Below are 18,392 nucleotides of genomic sequence, written 5' to 3'. Positions count from 1 at the left end.
TTCCTTTTATGTGTTGTCTTTGCCCTTTAGATTGCAAGCTTCTTGAAAACAGAGACTTTCGTTCTGCCTGTATTTGTAGTCCCAATTCTTGGCACAATGCCTGGCTGTAACAACAATGTTGCTAGCAGCTGTTGTGGGGGTGAAAGACCGGTAACACCAGCATACAGAAGGGCTGCTAGCACAGGTCCTTTGATCTTATTTTCTAAGGAAAGCAACTTTAAGAAGTTAACAATCTCACTTTAATTAAACATATATATATACCATTCACTTAGTTCAGGGGAAAAAAATCAGTACCCTGCTTTAGAGCAAATACAAACAGAAAATATAAACAGATCAACAAACAGATTTTTGTCTGATCATGACAATACATGCATAGCTACTGGAGAGAAAAGCACCACCATCTGGGTTTTCAAAGTGGGGGGAGGGGGCCTGCTTCAATGACTCATTTTCTCAAATCTGGATTTGAGTCACTTAACCCTGTTTACCTCAGTTTCCTCATCTGTCAAATGAGCTGGAAAAGGAAATGGCAAACCACTCCAATATCTTTGCCAAGAAAACCCCACATAGGGTCGTGAAGAATCAGATAGGACTGAAAAGCAGTAATAATCCAATCATTTAATTCTATAGTTCTGTACATAATTTTGTAACCCATTTAATTAGTGGAAAAAATACAAATACTTTTTACTACCTAATAATGCTTTCCAAATCTTTGAATATCAAGATCTAAAAACAATGGATATGTTACTGTGGCAGGATAGACTCATTGTAGATTTTCTCTACCCTCACTGTAAGTTTTTTTTTTGGGGGGGGCAGGGCAATTGGGGTTAAGTGACTTGCCCAAGGTCACATAGCTAGTACGTGTGTCAAGTGTCTGAGGTCAGATTTGAACTCAGGTCCTCCTGACTCCACGGCTGGTGCTCTGCTCACTGCGCCACCTAGCTGCCCCTACCCTCACTGTAAGTTGATCTTTACCAAATAAAAATCAGTGTCTCTCCCCTGATTTAGATAGCTTTTTTTATATGTGTGTGTGATAGGCTATTGCTTCTCCTGATGGAATGAAATACTAGCTTAATACATAATTGAAAAATAAAATAAGATAAAAAACCTTAGAAACATTGAGACTAAATGAGAAATTAATTTTAGGAGAAAGTCCAGAGATTGAGAAAATATGCTGTTTAACAGGTGTTTCAAGCCATTGCTTGTGTAAATACTGAGCACCAACCACCTATCCCTTTTCAATTCAATTTACAGTGCATAAATTTTACGAAGATTTGTTTTTCTATGTCAGATATTCTGGATTCTTATTTATTCATTCACCATACCTTGTTACTGTCCTAGACTTTATAGATTCCTTAGCTGATGATTAAACATTCTTTTAGTTGACAGATTTGCCCAAGGCGAAATGCAGTGGGTAAATTGTTTGAGTTTTTTGAGGGCACTGTAAGAATAGAGTGGGAAACATGCGCTTTGTTTAAGAAAGAATTTGTTTTTTTTGCTTTCATGGCCAAATTTGTTAACTTTCCATTAATAGTAGGTTTAGGAGCAAATTCAAAAAATAGAGTCTAGGGGAAAAAAATTTGTTTGAGGCCAAATTCTGCTGCATTAAATTTTGTTGAATAAGATAGACCCAAATCAAGTATAAAAAATAACATTTCCATCTGAACTTTGGAATTAGATAATGACACAAATATAACAATGATAACTCAGTTTGTTTTTTACAGGTTCTGTATACTGAAATGAACTTCAAAAAATCCAAAAGGCAGAGCCAACAGATGTTTTTTGTACCAGCCTATCTCATATGATGGTTACAGCTGCTTCCTTTCCTTGAGAAGAGTAATGAAAAAGAGAGAAAATTTCTTCCAGGTTTCTTTAAGTAATCCATAGAGTGACTAGTTTCCATCATGCTTCGTCTGAGGGCTGCTTATGAATTCTTCTGGAGAGTCTTTCAGCGTGGACCTAAAACCATTGACCCTTTGCTTAGCCAAATAAATACATGTGTGAATGAAGAACAGATTTTTGATATAATTGGAAACAATGCAGCCAAGCTTTCAGAAAAACATGTGGGATGTGCATATAAAGTACTTTGGCAGTTTCAAAAGGAAAAGTCCGATTTGATGAGAAATATTCCTTATGTCAGAGAACATCCTCAATTTCTTACTCTTCGTATTTTAGCTAAGGATAAAATTGCATTGATGAATGATGATACCCTGGTGAATGTATTGTATGTTATGTTAAGGTAAGCAATATGATTTTCAGGCAAATTGACATATACTAATAGTTTATTGTATTTTATTTAGTTTTTTTCTTTGTCCTTAATTTTTAAAAAAAATTTCCATCTCTTGGTTTTTGCATCACTTTCATTTCTAAATATGTCCACCTCCTTACTAGGCAGGAAGCCATCCTTTGTTAGAAAGAGTAAAAAACAAAGGAAAAGTAAGTTATGCAAAACTAACCAGCTCATCGTAGAATCAGGTATCTATCAGTATTTATAATGTTCCATACATGTAGCCTGGCTCTGCTGCAAGTAAGAGAAGGAAGTGTACGTTCTCAACTCTTCTCTGGGGCCAAGCTTGGCTATTAACTTACATAGCTTTCAGTTTCATTTTATTTTTCCAGTTACATTGTTACAGTTATTGTGTATATTGATTTCTTGGTTCTACTTACTTTGCTGTCTCAGTCTGTATTCATATTTCCATGTTTTGCTGTATTCTTCATTCTTGTTCTTTCTTACAGTACAGTAACATTCCATTACATTTCCATCAGTGCACTTTGTTTAGGTATTCCTAATCAATTGACATCTACTGTGTTTTCAATTCTTTGTTACCCCCCTCCCAAAAGTGCTGCTGTTAATATTTTGCTATGTATGGGACCTTTCCGTCTTTGACCTCCTTTTGGGGTACATATTTTATAGTAAGCTCTTTGATGGACAGTTGAGTCCTTTTTTTAGAATAACTCCAAATTTCTTTCCAGAATGGTTAGAACAGTTTCCCAGCTCCACTAACAGTTTATTAGAGTGCCTTTCTTCAGCTCTTTCCATGTTTATTATTCCTTACTTTTGTCATCCTTATCAGTTTAAGTTCAAGGTGAAACCCTGGAGTTGTTTGAATAAGAGAAACGCAAATCAAAACAGCTCTGAAGTTTTTAAAGTTTAATTCATGCCTTTAGTTCTTGATATTCTTCCCCCACCCAAATACCCCTAGAGAGTGCAAAGAAAAACAGTTAAGCAAAATCAATGCACTGGGTGACTGACCATATCTAACACTGTAAGTAACATTTTGCACTCTTAGACCCCCTCAAGAGGGTAATGCCTCATAGTTTTAATAGGTACTTTAAAAAAACTTACATGATGCTCTTTTCTGTCTAGTATTAATTCACCTCTTTGTCTCCTCACTGTATGTACCTCACAACTGGTAACCCAACCTATCCTCTCCTTTTGGGGAAAAAGTACATGGATATTCCTTCTTTACTTATTGGTACAATTATATAAAAACAAGTCAGAGTTGAGGCTTAACCGGTAATGGAAGTAGAGTTTACATGATTACTCCTTTTGCATCACTGTTTCACATAGGAAAGAAGTTGATTTTGAGAAGGAAGTAGGAAGATAATTTTGGAGTTGAAACTTAAGGCGAAAAATTGCTTAATGCCCCAGGGTGATGTAGTAAAAAGACCTCTGAACTAGGAAGAAGACCAGGGTTCTAGCCTTGGCTTTGCTGCTTGCTGGCAATTTTGGGTAATCCAGTTAACCTTTCTGTTTTTTTAAAGGGCTTAGAATAATAAAGCCTGCCATAACTATTTCAAAGGGTTGTCCTGAGAAAATAACGGGCTAATATTTATGAAACTAGTTTAACCTAAACTATATATGAAGTTCCTGCCCTCCTTCCCTGAACAAGAGATCTTTTTTGATTCTTGCCCCAGCTCCTTCCTCTTGCAAAATTATATCTACTTGTATTTCTTTTGTATCTACTTATTATGTCTCCATGTTGTTTCCCCAATACAATAATATAAGCTCCTTGAGGGCGGGAGTTATTTCATTTTTTTCCCTTTGTGTCTCTAGCACCTAGCACAGTGTCTGTCTTATGGGAGGTATTTCATCAATGCCTGTGGATTGATAAGGTTGTATTATTACTGTGAACCTCATAGTTTTTCTTCTTTAAAAATTAAATTTTCTTGTCTTTTCATGCCGATCTACCTTCACTCCTTTTCACCTCTTCCCACCCTTGTTGAGAAAGGTAGAAAAAACAAAATCCCTTTCACCTAATAATTTAACCGATATGATGACAAAGATTTTTATTGGAGGTGGTTAGTACATCAGTAGGTTTTTTAAAAAAATAAACATGGAGTCAGAGTAAAGGCAAACAATTCTTACTGTTCTGGGCTTTTCTGTGCAGTTAAATGATTTGCTTAAAATCTGCATTTTCATATTTCCTAGCCCAACGTTTCAGACCTGAATCACAGAGTCACTTAGTTGGAAGGGACATCAGAGGACATGAATCCTCCCATAAATAGACTTAGCTTTCAATTGAAGACCCTTGGTGATAGAGCACTAATCATCTTCTGAGGCAGTGCTTTTTACTTTTGGATAGTTATGATTTTAAGGAAATTCTTCCTTGTATCAAGCCATAGTTTTCTCCTTTTCAACCTGCATCCATTGTATTTAGTTGTACCTTCTGGGACCAAGCCTAACAAGTATTCCCTTCTCCATGATAGATTGGGTATATACATACATACATACATACATATATATAATGAAAGATATTCGTGTGTTTAATTTTAGATCTTCTTTTCTTCTTCCTAACTCATCCCTCCCCAACTTTCAATTAACTGAACATCTCTACTTTTTTTTTAGCTGATTCTCATGTAGTATAATCATAAGAAAGGAAGAAAATACGCATTTATTAAGTGCCTACTATGTGCCGGGCTACAAATATTAAATTTTATCCTCACAGCAACTATGTGCTATTATTACACTCATTTTGAGGAAAACGAGGCAACCAGAGGTTAAGTGACTTGCCCAAGTTCATATAGCTAATAAGTATCTGAGGTGGGATTTGAACTCAAGTCTTCCTGACTCCAGGCCCAGCACTGTATGTACTGCATCACCAAGTCTGGTTGTCTTCTTGGTGCTTCCAGTCTGCTAGTGTCTTTCACAAAATATGGGATTCATTACACTTCAGATGTTGTCTAATCAAGGTAGCACACAAAGAAATTACATCTTCCTTCTGCTAGACATTAAATCTATCTAAATGCAGCCTGATACCAAATTAACTTTCTGTGTTGCAACATCTCATTTGGCCCATATTCAGAAGAGCTAGATCTAGCCATGTTTCCTGCATCTTGTTTTTAGGAAGGTGATTTCTTTAACCCACATATACCTCTTTACAAATCATATTAAATTTGGCTTTATATTTTAGCCTGCTGGGATCTTTGGGGATCTTCTCTCTCTTCTCAGTGTCTTGTCTTTCTCCTCTCTATGGATTTGATAAGTGTGCTGCCTATGCTTTTATCCTTTTCTGTGGATAAACATGAAACAGTTCAAAGCCAAGCACAAATCCCATGGTCTTCCTTGGGAAACCTCTTTCCAAAAATTGACATTGAACCAGCAGTGATTACTTTTTGGGTCTGGCCATAGAAGCAGTTCTACGTTGATTTAATCATATCATCATCTAGCCCACATCTCTTCATCTTTTCCACAAGAATAGCATGAGAGTCTGTCAAATGCGTTATTAAAATATAGATAAACTGTATCTACAGTTAACCATATCAGTCAAGTAATCCTGTCCAAAAAGGAAATGAGGTTAGTTTGGCATAACTTGTTCTTGATGAAGCCATGCTGTCTTTTTGTTTATAAATACTACTCCCTTTTTTAGAATTTTGCCAGAGTAAGAGATAGCTTACATCTTTTGTGGTTGGCTCAGCAATCATATTCCCTTATTATTTTGGTACCCAGGGATGTATTTTATTTGGGCCTGGTGTAGTGGTCCATAGAGTGAGTGATCAAATGAGATAACATTTGTGCTTAGCACAGTTCTTGGCACATAGTAGGCACTATATAAGTGATAGCTATTATAAGGGGCTCAAGTCAGGTGGGTACCTCAGATTCCTGATTGGAATGAAATGAAACAAAAACAAAAGGTTTATTTAATTATAAGAAGAGGACATTCCTGACATCAAAAGGAAGGATGCAATCTAGCCATTATTAAGGCGAGTCAGTATGTACTTCCCTCTGGGTTACCCATGGTGGTCAAAGTTCAGAAGCCTGAGGGAATAGTTGTTCTGGGTGGTTTTTGTTCTTGGGCAACCATGAAGTCAACAGTGCAAGACTTAGTATTCTTGGTTAATTAAATTTTGAGGACAACTTCAATACCTTTTAAAGAAAAACTAGCATAACTTATATGGGGCAAGGCTTTAGGTTAGTTACTGTGCCCACCACATCTGTGCATGAACTCATTAAGGATGGCAAAATAAGACTTCTTTTTCTGTTATCACTTAGCATAGTCCCATATACCCTGAGCAACTCTCCTGTCTCTTCTTTGACCTCCTCTTTTCTCAAATATAACAATGCTTCCCACCCTTTCTCTCTGTGCCCCCAGCTCCCACCTTTTTGGTGTCCTTAGCTTTCTTCTTTAGCGTCAGCCCATTCTGAGTTTCACTCCTAATGCTGTTCTTACAGAGCCGTGTCACACTCTTGTATTAATTCTCAGTTATTTATCTTTGTTTCCATCTTTGTACACACTTGCTTTAAAACTGAGTTTACTTGATGAATTGGCTCTACCATTGAGAGACTATGAAGTCTCAGAGTAGGGACTGAGTCTGCCTTTCTTTGTGTCTGCTTAGCACAGTGCCTGGCTTAATAAATGCTTGTTGACTGTTTAGACAGCTTTCCTTTTGTCTGTTGATTGGAATTGTTTGTCTTTGTGTCTGTAAAATTTAATTTTTAAGAGCTTTCTGTTTGTCCTAGGCTAACTTTCCTGTTAGAATTTTAGTCTGTGGGATTCAACCTTTCTTTTTTTTCCCACATAATTTATAAATGTTTGGAATTAATTTGATTTAGTTCAAGGAAGCAAGTTGAAGAATAGACTCCTTCCCCACCCTGGCCTTTGTTATGGCATTCAAAGGAATATAAGACCTCCTCACTTTTATGACGTAATACATTCTTGGAAAGCACATATGAAGTTTCCAGAGCATGACATGATGTATTCACATATTTTAATATCCTCAGTAAAAGCTACGAGATAAATGTGTAAAGGTGGTGATAAGCGATGTTACAGTCAGAAACTAACATTTGGGCATTTTAAACTTTACAAGGCAGATGAAAATTAAATCTGTGTATGTTGCTTTCCCGCATGTTCCTTAAACATTTACCAGCACACCCATCATCAAAGGTAAGAATTGATCCTGTTTTCCTGACTGCAGGACCAGTTCTTACTGTACTGCCTCTATAGATCTTTATTAGGCATTATTGAGTGAGCCAAGGAGCAAAGTACTGAGTGATAAAAGATGGGAACTGATTATGTAAGAAAAAAATAAATCACTTGGTTTTGCTTCATTATGTCTTTTTGAGCTACTAATATGTTTTCTCTTTTAATCACAAAGGTTTGCTGTTGAGGCCCATGATTCTTTAGTTGAGCACCTGGTGATGGAAGCATGGAGGAGGGTAGAGAGGTAAGTATTGTGGGTAGTTTCCATGGAGGAGGGCCTATCTTGTTCATCCTGGCCCAGGCCCTTTATGGAGGGGAGGTGGAATCCCTGTCATAGGATTGAGGGGCCAGAAACAAGGCCTAATGGCGAATTTTATTGCTAAATAGCAGACAGGTGGCAGATATATCCTAGTTCCAAAAATACAGGCTTGTTATCCTGGAGTAGTGACTACCACAAAGATAGAAGGAAGAGGTTTGGTTGCTAGTCTCAGGACTTGGGTATCCAAAATGCAGTTGAGTTCTCTCAAAAGGGCTGTATTTTCCAAATTTACTTGCTTGGTTTACTGAGAATGTTTCCATTCTAAAGCCTTAGCATTTGGACTAGACAGACCTATTTCATCTTCTGTTTCACTTTAAGCCACTGTAAGTTTCCTGCCACTGAATGTACTTCTTAAATTATTAACAGCTGCATACCTGTGGGACCAGACCCACCAAGGGTGGACCTTTCTAAGAATAACACTCTTGGTGGCCAGAAGGTTAAAGGAAATCTTTGGGGACATTATAGGACAGGGGATGGGAGCCTTTTTTTTTCTATCTCAGAGGTTTTTTTTTTTTTAACAGAAAATAATCAAAGGCCACACACACACAAAGCAATTTACTTTGTTTTGAGGGTTTTTGGTTTTTTTTTTTTTTTGAGAGAGAAAAATTCAGACATTCCACAGATTCCCTTTTACAGCTAAGAACAGGGAACTAAAATTTAAGCTAATAAATATAACAAATAATTTACAATATAAATACAATAAAATATCAGCTTTTGAAAGACCAGTCTTTCAGAAACAGCTATGACTGTGGTACCGAGAAAAAAATGAAACAACCCCAAATTTCTTTAGTACTTAAAAAAAAAAGCATCTGCCAACAAGTGGCCATGGCTCCAGTAGAGCTGAAGATCTGAAAATTCCACGCAATGTGCTATGATTGGTTGTTCTTTATGCAGTTCAATAAGTGTTTGAATTGAATTGACTTAATTCCCACAAAGAAAGATGACCACTCTCTGGTCTTTTTTAAACAATGTCAGCCTTCCTGTAGGTGTAGGACAAGCTAAGGGAAACCACAGATAAGTGGGAAGAAAAGGTAGAAATCGGCTGAGATCAGCAGTTGCTTGTTAGCAATACAGTGAGCAATGGATTAGAGAAAAACAGAAGGTAATCTTGGTTGGTGTGGGCAAATCTGCACTTCTCTACCATGTGTCTTTGGGGGAGGGGTACAAAACAGCCCTCTTTGCTACACAGTGTATTGCAAGGGGAAGGACACTAAATTTATAGTCAGAAAATTTGGGCTCATAGTTCACCTCTATTACTTCTATTGGTGTGACTTTCTGCAACACCCTTAACCTCTCTGATTTCCTCAGCTATGAAATGAAAGGGTATCTGATATCTAAGGACCCTTTCAGATTTAAATTTCTGTGGTAAATCATTTCCACCAACATTTATTAAGCTTCTACTGTGTACAAGGTTTATGCTAGTCCCTGGGGTTATAAAGTGAAAAAAAAATCCCCTAATCCATCCCCTCGGGGTGTTTATTGTAGCTCTTGAAGGCATTAAATCATAGCTCTGAACGCCTGACTCTAGACACAAGGTTTCACAGTATTATATATAGTAGCTGAGAAAAAAATTAAAACTGACTGTGCTGTACATGATAGTCCCAGTTTCATATTCAGTCTTTGTTTTCTGGCCTTTTTATATAGACCATTTTTTAATCGAAAGCATGGTAAGTTTATTTTAAAGAGAAAAAACAATAGCAACTTTTTTCCCCTTCCCCAAAAGAATGACATGGTAAGGACAAAGAGAGTAATCTAAAGAGGTGTTATACCTGAGACACTTAGCTTTGATGTCATCCGGGATTCTAGCCCTCTCATCTAAGGTCACTGGGCTAGTAGGTGGCATATCTGGGAATAGAGCCCCAGTCTCCTAACTTCTAGCTCCTTGTTCTTTTCATTATGTTACTTCTGCTTGAAGCTCTCCCAGGGTCTAGATGCCTATCATCTTCTAGGGTAGATCAAAGAGAAATGTGAGGGGCTTACATTAATCTCCGAAGAGAAAACAGCAGTCTATACACAGCTAGAGAAAGGTAAGCCATGAAAAATGCTAATACACCAGGACAGTATCATTTTGTGAGTATTCAGGCCTGAGAGATCAGATAGCCTGTATCTGTATGATGTCATAGTTCACAAAGAGGCAGTTGTAAAAATTCTTTGCATATCTAAAGCTATGGAATTAGTACCATTTGAGATGGACGCCCTCCTATATAAAAACGTGGAGGCCATGGTATGAATGGCTCTCCCTGGAACGATCTGAGCATATCCCTTCATCTTGTTCAATGGAAAAGGCAGAAGGTGTTACTGACAAATGGAATTAACTAAGCCATGTTATTTAATATAGTATTAGAGGAAATAAAACAGGAACAAGAGTCAGAAGGTTTGGCCATACCAGTCTGCCACTGACTCTGTGACTTTGGGCAAGTCAGTTTACTTCCATGGGCCCTAGTTTCAATCATGGGTGGAGAATGGATTTCAAAGTCCCTTCCAGCTCTAAAACCCTCTGACTCTCAATTCTCACATTCTGTGATTCTAAGCATAGCTTTAGCATCTCAAGTAACCTATTAAACACTGATTGCCATGAATGAGAAACACTTATCAAATTAGAACATGAAATCATCTCTCAGCTTCCAGAGAACTTATGTCTTCTGAACAATTTTCCAGTGGTTATGAAACTGTTTTAGGGATGTCTGCCATTTTTTTCCGTGGTAGGTATGGGAGAATCAGATGCCCTCTGGTTTAAGCAGAATAAGGCCATGTTAGGGGTTCTTGATTATAGCAGTGATACACCTCCCCACAAAACACAGTCTCATGATTAGAAAAGCTTCATTGTTCTAGAGTTTTCTAAGGTGTCACAGTTGACTGGCCCCTTGCTGAGCTTAATGCTTCCAGAATCAATTAGGAATTTCATAGTGGTGGATGCTCCCTCCACTTCATCTTTATGAGCAGCTGTGGTTGGAAAAAAAAAAACAAAAACAGTTACTGGTGGCCAGTCCCCTGATAATGAGCCTTTCCAAGCTTAACTTGGCTGGTCTTCAGATCAAATAACAATAATAATAGCTAATATTTACCTATTGCCTTAAAGTTTGCAGAGAGCTTTTAAAAAGTCTCTCATCATCACAACAATTCTTAGAGATAGTTTCTATTATGTTTTTTCTCTACAGATGAAGAAACTGAGGCAGACAGAAGCTTAGTGACTTGCCCATGGTCATAGAGTTAGTAAGTGTCGGAGGTCAAATTTGAAACCAGGCCTTCCTGACACCAGGTCCTGTGCTTTAGCCACTCTGGATCCATCCTAGAAACCTTTTCAGTTTGGTTACGACAGCTTCTGAGGACCCAGAGTTACCTTTATGCTATGGTAAGATAGTATTTCTATGTGGGTGGTGGAATGCTTGGAGTAGTACTAATTTAAAATGTGTGAATTAGAATATTTGAGTAGTGCTTTAGTGGGGGTGGAGTGGGGTGGATTATGAATAGATAAAACTTTTGCAGATTTATAGCATTCTTTTGTCTCATCAGTGAAACATTTCAGAACTATTAGCTTACCCAAGGATGATAAAAGCCATTCTGTTTATGTATTTTTATAGAATTTGCCCCAAGCTTCTTTAAAGTCTAGGAATTTTTTTTAATACCATCTTGCTGTTCCCTTAGTGCTAGTCTAGACTCCACCCTTGCAGGCTTTGTACAGGATGTTGGGTCTTGTTATAATATCATTCGAGGCTATAATTCTTCATGGTTTTGCTTGGAGTTCTAGTTAAAGTCAAACATTAAAGATGATGTGAAGAGGGTTGGAATGGAAGGCCTCTGAGGGGCCTTTCAGCTCTGAATTGGTGATGCTAGGATTCTTAGATTTGTAGTCTGGTGGAATAACTGCAGAATTGCCATCTGATGAGGATAAGGTCATGATGAAGAATTTCTAGATTTTGGAGTAACCTGCACAGATTTACTCTTCCTTTAAATGCTATCCAAAAATTTAGTGCAAGCAAGATGGATTAGTGGTTACAGGGTAAGAAGAAAGTCGTAATCCATAGTGTTAGTAATGTAGCAATCATGTAAAATATTTTAAATCGTGCTGAGAGAGCTCTGCCATTGTTAGGAACAGTCATAGGATCTTAGATTTAGTGCTAAAAGGGACCATAATGACTCCCAATCCATGGCTCTGCCTGCTACATTATACTGCCTTTCATTTAAGAAGATGTTTTTGGGAAAAGTAAGAAAGCTCTTAGAAGAGAATTTTGAAGAAAGGCAGCCCTATTTCACCTGTGTTTTTTTTTCTGCCTTTCAAAGTAACATGTGATGTAATGACTACTTTCTGCCATGGTATTTTGTTCTTGTTTCAGGAAACATTTTTTTCAAAGTAATACTAAATAATAACTTAAAATATCAATTATTGGCCATGTGCAAAATGTCTAATGATGTCAGTCTATACCTCAAATAAAACATAACATAAAGTTCTTTGCATATTAAAGCTCTTATAAAAATACTTGCTGATACTAGTTGCTAAACACATGCATGTTATTTCTCTGTCATGTGCATGTCCAGTGAATATTAACTTCTCATTGTCCACAATTTGAGCAGCAAACATTTTTTAAAGCTGCCTTAAAAAAAACAACTTTTTTTTTTATTGGTATATCCTCTAAAGTAGTGGCTATCAGACTTTTGGGTCTCAGGATTCCTTTATACTCTTAAATTACTGAGGATGCCCAAAACTTTTGTTTACGTGGTCTATATCTATCAGTGTTTACTATGTTAAAAATTAAAACATGCTGGTATTATTATGAAAATAGTGTTGGCCTCATCCATCCCCTGAAAGGGCCTCAGCTTTTCCTGCACCTACAGGAAGGTTGACATTGTTTATAAAAGACCAGAGAGCTTTCATCTTTCTTTGTGGCAGCCAAGTCAGTTCAATTCAAACACTTACTGAATTGAAAAAAAAAAATAACCAATCATAGCACATTGAGTGGAATTTTCAGGTCTTCAGTCTGTGGACTACACTTTGAGAACTGCTACTTTAAAATATTACAAGGCACTCCTCTTGTGGTTGAATAAATACAGCTTGAATAGAATAATACAGCATGCCACCATTGAGGTCAGAGATCCGTTTAAATAATTAACTATGTGACTGTGATGTGATAGAGTAGGTAATTGTGTGCTCCTAAAACAGAATAAGGAGTTTGGATTTTCTGTTAATGTCATATCAAATGGAAAAGTTGTATAACTGCAAATTTGGGGTATTTTAGATGAATTTATTTTCCTTCTTAATGCATAATCATGAATTGAAATTTTCCTAGCCCTTTGAAAAATGTAGAAGGTAATTATTGATGAGCAAAATATTGGATTATCTACTTTATGTAAAAGATATTACTAATGTTATTTCTTGTGTGTTTCATACAATAGGTTTGACCTTAGAGTACTGTCAAAATTCTCCAGCTGCCTAGGGGATCAACAGATGTATTGCAGTCCTTTAATGGGAAAAATAGCTGACATTTTAAACAGGAACTTGGATTCAGTGCAGGACTTAAGGTAAAGATGGTAATAGTGAAATTCAATCCAGCCAAATCCAGAGAGATCAAAATAAATCTCACATAGCCAAAGATGTATATAATTTACCGTCAGATTGTATCTTTCTAAATTTTCTCCATCTGGAAATAGTTCTTTTTAAAATTGGTAAAGGAGAGTTGTTAATTTTGTTGGCTCGTGTGACTTTTCTGTTAAAAAGTAACTCCTGGAAGTTACTTGAACTTCCTTCAACTTCTTGTCCTTCCACTTCAACAAATATTATTAAGTTGGGTCTACCATTTACTATTCTAAGCATTGTGGGAACTGTGAAGAATATGTGGGATGACACTGTTCCTTGCCTTTTTAGAATGTTTGGTCTAGTAAACTTTCTCCCTTCTATTTTTATAATAGACTAAAAAGACTGTATGGAAAATGCTCATCTGTCCTTGTTCTAGTTTTGATAAGTGTGAGAAACACAGCTGTGGGGATCTCAGGATTCCCTAGGCAGGGTCAGACCCTGAGGAAGACCCAGGTGATAGCCCCTTAGCATGGCTGTGGGGATCACAGGACTCCCTAGGCAGGGTCAGGAAGTAAGCCTGAGACATGCTTCCCTAGCTCATTGCTTTCCTGATTGCATAACCTTAGGAATATCCATGTGATAGCCCACTCTCACCCAAAGAGCTCAGAAACAGAATGGGCAGAGGAAAGCGTTTATTACGCTTCTCTTATTATTATTATTTTTTGGAGTGGGGAAGGCAGGACAGTTGGGGTTAGGTGACTTGCCCAAGGTCACACAGGTAGTAAGTGTGTCAAGTGTCTGAGGCCGGATTTGAACTCAGGTCCTGACTGTGGGGCTGGTGCTCTACTCACCTAACTGCCCCTGTTATACTTCTTAAGAGAAAGCAGGTGTAGTGCTCACTAGGAACACCCACAACGATATAGACGTAGGAGTGAGGTAAACCAGTTCTACTCTCCTTAGACGTCTGAGTTAAGGTTAGTTTACATTCTTCACTTCCCTACATTCCCTTCTTAACTTATGCAGATTACATAGGCATGATAGTGAGGATACTTGGGGGTGGGGCATGACCCTTCAGGCTCCTACTAGTTGTCCCAACCTAGGCTTTCTAGTCCAGCCAGTTTGTCTAGCCTTTCTAGTCCCCCTGATGCCAGGATAGCCATTGTCTTAGTAAGCAAGTTTCCCCAGAGGTATTGATTATCTCCCAATAATTTCTATGGGAGCAAAACAAGATACCATAATATCACTTCTTACAATAAGCAATGGAAAAACTACAGGGAGGCTTGAGGATATGGAGGCCAAGGGAAGAGTATTTGAGAGGAAGGAGGAAGTGATGATTTTTAGCATGGTAATGAGCACCAAGCCAAGAATCAAGATGGAAGAGAGTGCCTTAAATGAACCGTTTTTGACGCACGTTGTTTACTGTTCTTAGCTCTTGGAAAATAAATGGCAGAGTTGCAGTTTATTCTGATAAAAGAGAGATTGGAAAAGGGACTACCATGGAAATGATTATTATGAGATAAGACTTATAATCAGCTTTCATTCATTTGATATCATTGTAACTAAAGAAAGGGAAGTACCAAATCATTATGATGCCATTAGATTTTTTTTCCAGACTTTTTCCTTTAGATTTTGTGCAATTGTTATCAACAGATACTTATTCTGACCTACTTTCAACCTTCTTGCCCATTTCTTATGATGATTGGCTCAAATACAGGTGACCTTATCAATTACCTTTTGTTTAAAATGACTCATCTCCCTATCCTACTTCATCCAACAGTAATGAGATTATTTTCACTTCTGAACCTATTGAAATGAATATTTTAAAAGTGTTGCCTAGGGTTCTGAGGTCTTGGTTTTATAACCACACATACCTGTGTTGGTAGGATTTTTAAAAATCTTTTATATTAAAGAAAATATTTTTTTTATTAAAAAATGACAGAGGTGACGACTGACCTTTATATAGCTCTTTACAATTTCTGAAATACTTTACACATAAGTATCTCATTTGAGTCACTCAATAACTCTGTGAGGTAGATACTACAGGTATCACACCCATTTTACAGATGAGGAAACAGATTCAGACGTAGTAATAGACTTACCAATTAGCATCTCACACAACGAAGAAATGTCAGGGAAGAACCTGAACCCAGGTCTTTCTGACTGGACATCCAACATCCTTTTCCCAATGCTGTGGCACCTTCCTGTAAAGGGAAACTAGCTCAGTGGATACAGCGCTGGACTTGGAGTCAGAAAGACCTGTGTTTCAATCCAGCCTCAGATACTTCCTAGCTGTGTGACCCTGGGCAAGTCACTTAATCTCTGCCTGCTTTAGTTTCCTCTTCTGTAAATTGTAATAATAGTCCTTACTTCACAGAGTTGTTGTGAGGATCAAATGAGTAAACACATGTAAAATGCTTTGCAAACTTTAAAGCGCTATCTAAATGGTAGCTGCTACGGTCATTATGCCTCATAATGATCATAATGAGAATAAAACCACTGCCACTTCATAGTGAGTACTGCCTCATTCTTAGGCCAGTGTGTTTTAAAAAGCACCAGTTTATTCCTGACAACTGAAATGTTAATATTGGGGATACATAAATAGCAATCGCAGTCACAGAAATGCTGAGAAAAAAAAATTGAGGGTTTCAAGAACCCAATAAAATATCATTTGAACTTTTCTTGTCTTGGATTTGATTTTATGGTTTGTTTGTTTTTTTAATGTGACCATTCCATTATGTTATGTTTACAGTATTTTTCTTCGAATCTGATCATTCTTTTTTTAAGAAATGATTGTAATTCTTAAAACAATCTGTAATGTTTAAAAAAAATCTCTTTACTTTTTAGGATATTGTCAGTCTTGATGTTGAATACATCTTCTGTTATCTCACAAAATTTTTGTGAACAACTTGTGAACAAAACAGAGCTCCTCTTAGACACAGTGGACCATTCCCAGCTTAATACTTCAATAAGAATAGTACGATTTCTCCACAAAAATCGATATAATTATCACCCAGTATTAGAAAAGTGCAATTGTGTGTTCATCAGCAATATTGCTCATATGAATTTGGATACCCTCAGTTTGATTCTTGCACTGTACCAGTCTTTGCAGTTTAATGATTTTCCATTTCAAGTATTAGCCAGAGAGAAGCTCTCTAAAATGATTGCTGTTTATTGTGATCCTGCTTCCTTCGTAAAATTATTTGTTGCCTTGGGACCTTTGGCTGGACCAATGGAAGAGAAACAGTAAGTACATCTGAAGATAATTTGCTTCTTTCTTTGGGGAAATTTGGAAATTTAAAATTCAAGCTTCTCCCCTCATTTTGGGAGGGCAAGCAGCATGCCTAGTTATATTGTAGAGGTGAGCAGAAAGCAGTTCTGGGTTTTTTGTAATTAGAGAAATATACTTCAAACAACTTTCTCCACTGCTTATCTCTAGACCGTGGCTAATAACTACTAAGTAAGTATTGGCCAAATCTGACTATGAAAGGATGCAGAAAGATTGACAAATATGCCATGGAAAATATCAAAAGAATATTTTTCCCTGAATCAGCCCTTCCTATACTATGTCTGAAGCACTCTGGGGTTCACAGGAAGAAGGGTATTATTACAAAACTAGCAACTCTGGTTCTTTTCTCTATGTTGGGGTGGTCTTCACCCCTAGAGCAGTACTGTTACACTAGTTGTTCAGGTTTCTTGGAAAGATGAAGCCCACTTGGAAAGAAGAAGACGGGAGAGTTGCTATGTCTATTAATGGGCTTGGCTGAGAATCCTTTGTATTTCCTATTGGGTTAAATAAAGCCTAGTTTTGATGTTTCATTAACTTGAATGCATGCATGGGAAATGAGGGCCAGTTTTACTTTTGTTGTGGAGATCTTAATAGCAGTCAAATTCTTGTGTTCTCGGGAGAGAACCTGGGTGAACAGCACAACTCAAAGCCTGATGTGTGAGAAATCTCCAACATTGATCCTGGTTTACATAAACCCAGAGCTTCAGTTTTGCCACACAGACATCAAGATGGCTTGGAACTGAAACTCTAGGTTTGCACCTCTTGGGTTTAACCTTGGGATCATCTCTGAAAAATCACTCTTTAATTTCTGCTTCCATCTTGGGCTTTCCTGGGAACCATAAGAATTTAGGTTGTGTCTGTGGATACATAAAAAGGTAAATGAGCTCTCCTGGACTCCATTAGAAGGATAACATGGTACAGTAGCAAGAGTGCTGGATTTGGAGTCAGAAGACGTGAGATTAAATCTTGGTTCAAGTAGTAACTTGCGTGACCTCGCAGGGGTGGGGAACCTGTGGCCTCGAGGCCACATGTGACCCCCTAGGTCCTCAAGTGTGGCCCTTTGATTGAATCCAAACTTCATAGAACAAATTCCAAGTCCTTAAAAAGGCTGGTCAGAATATTACAAAGCAGCAATCATCGAAACTACTTGGTATTGGCTAAGAAATAGAGGTGTAGATCAGTGGAATAGGTTAGATACACAAGACAGTAGTCAATGATTATATCAATCTACTGTTTGAAAAACCCAAAGACCCCAGCTTCTGGGATAAGAACTCACTATTTGACAAAAACTTCTGGGAAAACTGGAAAACAGTCTGGCAGAAACTGGTCACAGACCAACATCTGACACCATATACCAAAATAAGGTCCAAATGGGTACACGATTTAGGCATAAAGGCTAATACTGTAAACAAATTAGGGGAGCACGGAATAGTTGATTTGTCAGATTTATGGAGAATGGAGGAATCTATGGCCAAACAAGAGATAGAGAACATTATGAAATATGCAAAGTGGATAATTTTTGGTTACATTAAGTTGAAAAGTTTTTGCACAAAGCCAATGCAACAAGATTAGGAGGTAAGCAGAAAACTGGGAAAGAATTTTTACAACTAGGATCTCTGATAAAGGCCTTATTTCTAAAATATATAGAGAACTCAGTCAAATTTACAAGAATACAAGTCATTCCCCAGTTGATAAATGGTCAAAGGATATGAATAGGCAATTTTCAGAGGAAGAAATTAAAGGAATCTATAGTTATATGAAAAAAATGCTCTGAATCACTATTGATTAGAGATATACAAATCAAAACAACTCTGAGGTACCACATCACACCTATCAGATTGGCTAACATGACAAAAC

General features: G+C 37.4%; 1 protein-coding gene across 1 annotated transcript in view; it reads left to right on the top strand.

The window, feature by feature from the left end:
* Positions 1 to 1,721: 1,721 nt before the first annotated feature.
* FASTKD1 (FAST kinase domains 1) overlaps positions 1,722 to 18,392 on the top strand; it is a 45,642-nt gene continuing 28,971 nt past the window's right edge. The window contains exons 1-4 of the mRNA XM_036746246.1: positions 1,722 to 2,236; positions 7,594 to 7,662; positions 13,129 to 13,254; positions 16,094 to 16,492. Coding sequence (XP_036602141.1) covers positions 1,902 to 2,236; positions 7,594 to 7,662; positions 13,129 to 13,254; positions 16,094 to 16,492 — 929 coding nt within the window. The 5' untranslated portion in view covers positions 1,722 to 1,901. The remainder of the gene's footprint in view (positions 2,237 to 7,593; positions 7,663 to 13,128; positions 13,255 to 16,093; positions 16,493 to 18,392) is intronic.

Source organism: Trichosurus vulpecula, chromosome 2, assembly GCF_011100635.1.
Source record: "Trichosurus vulpecula isolate mTriVul1 chromosome 2, mTriVul1.pri, whole genome shotgun sequence".
Taxonomy (NCBI): domain Eukaryota; kingdom Metazoa; phylum Chordata; class Mammalia; order Diprotodontia; family Phalangeridae; genus Trichosurus; species Trichosurus vulpecula.
This window is presented reverse-complemented; position numbering and strand designations above follow the sequence as displayed.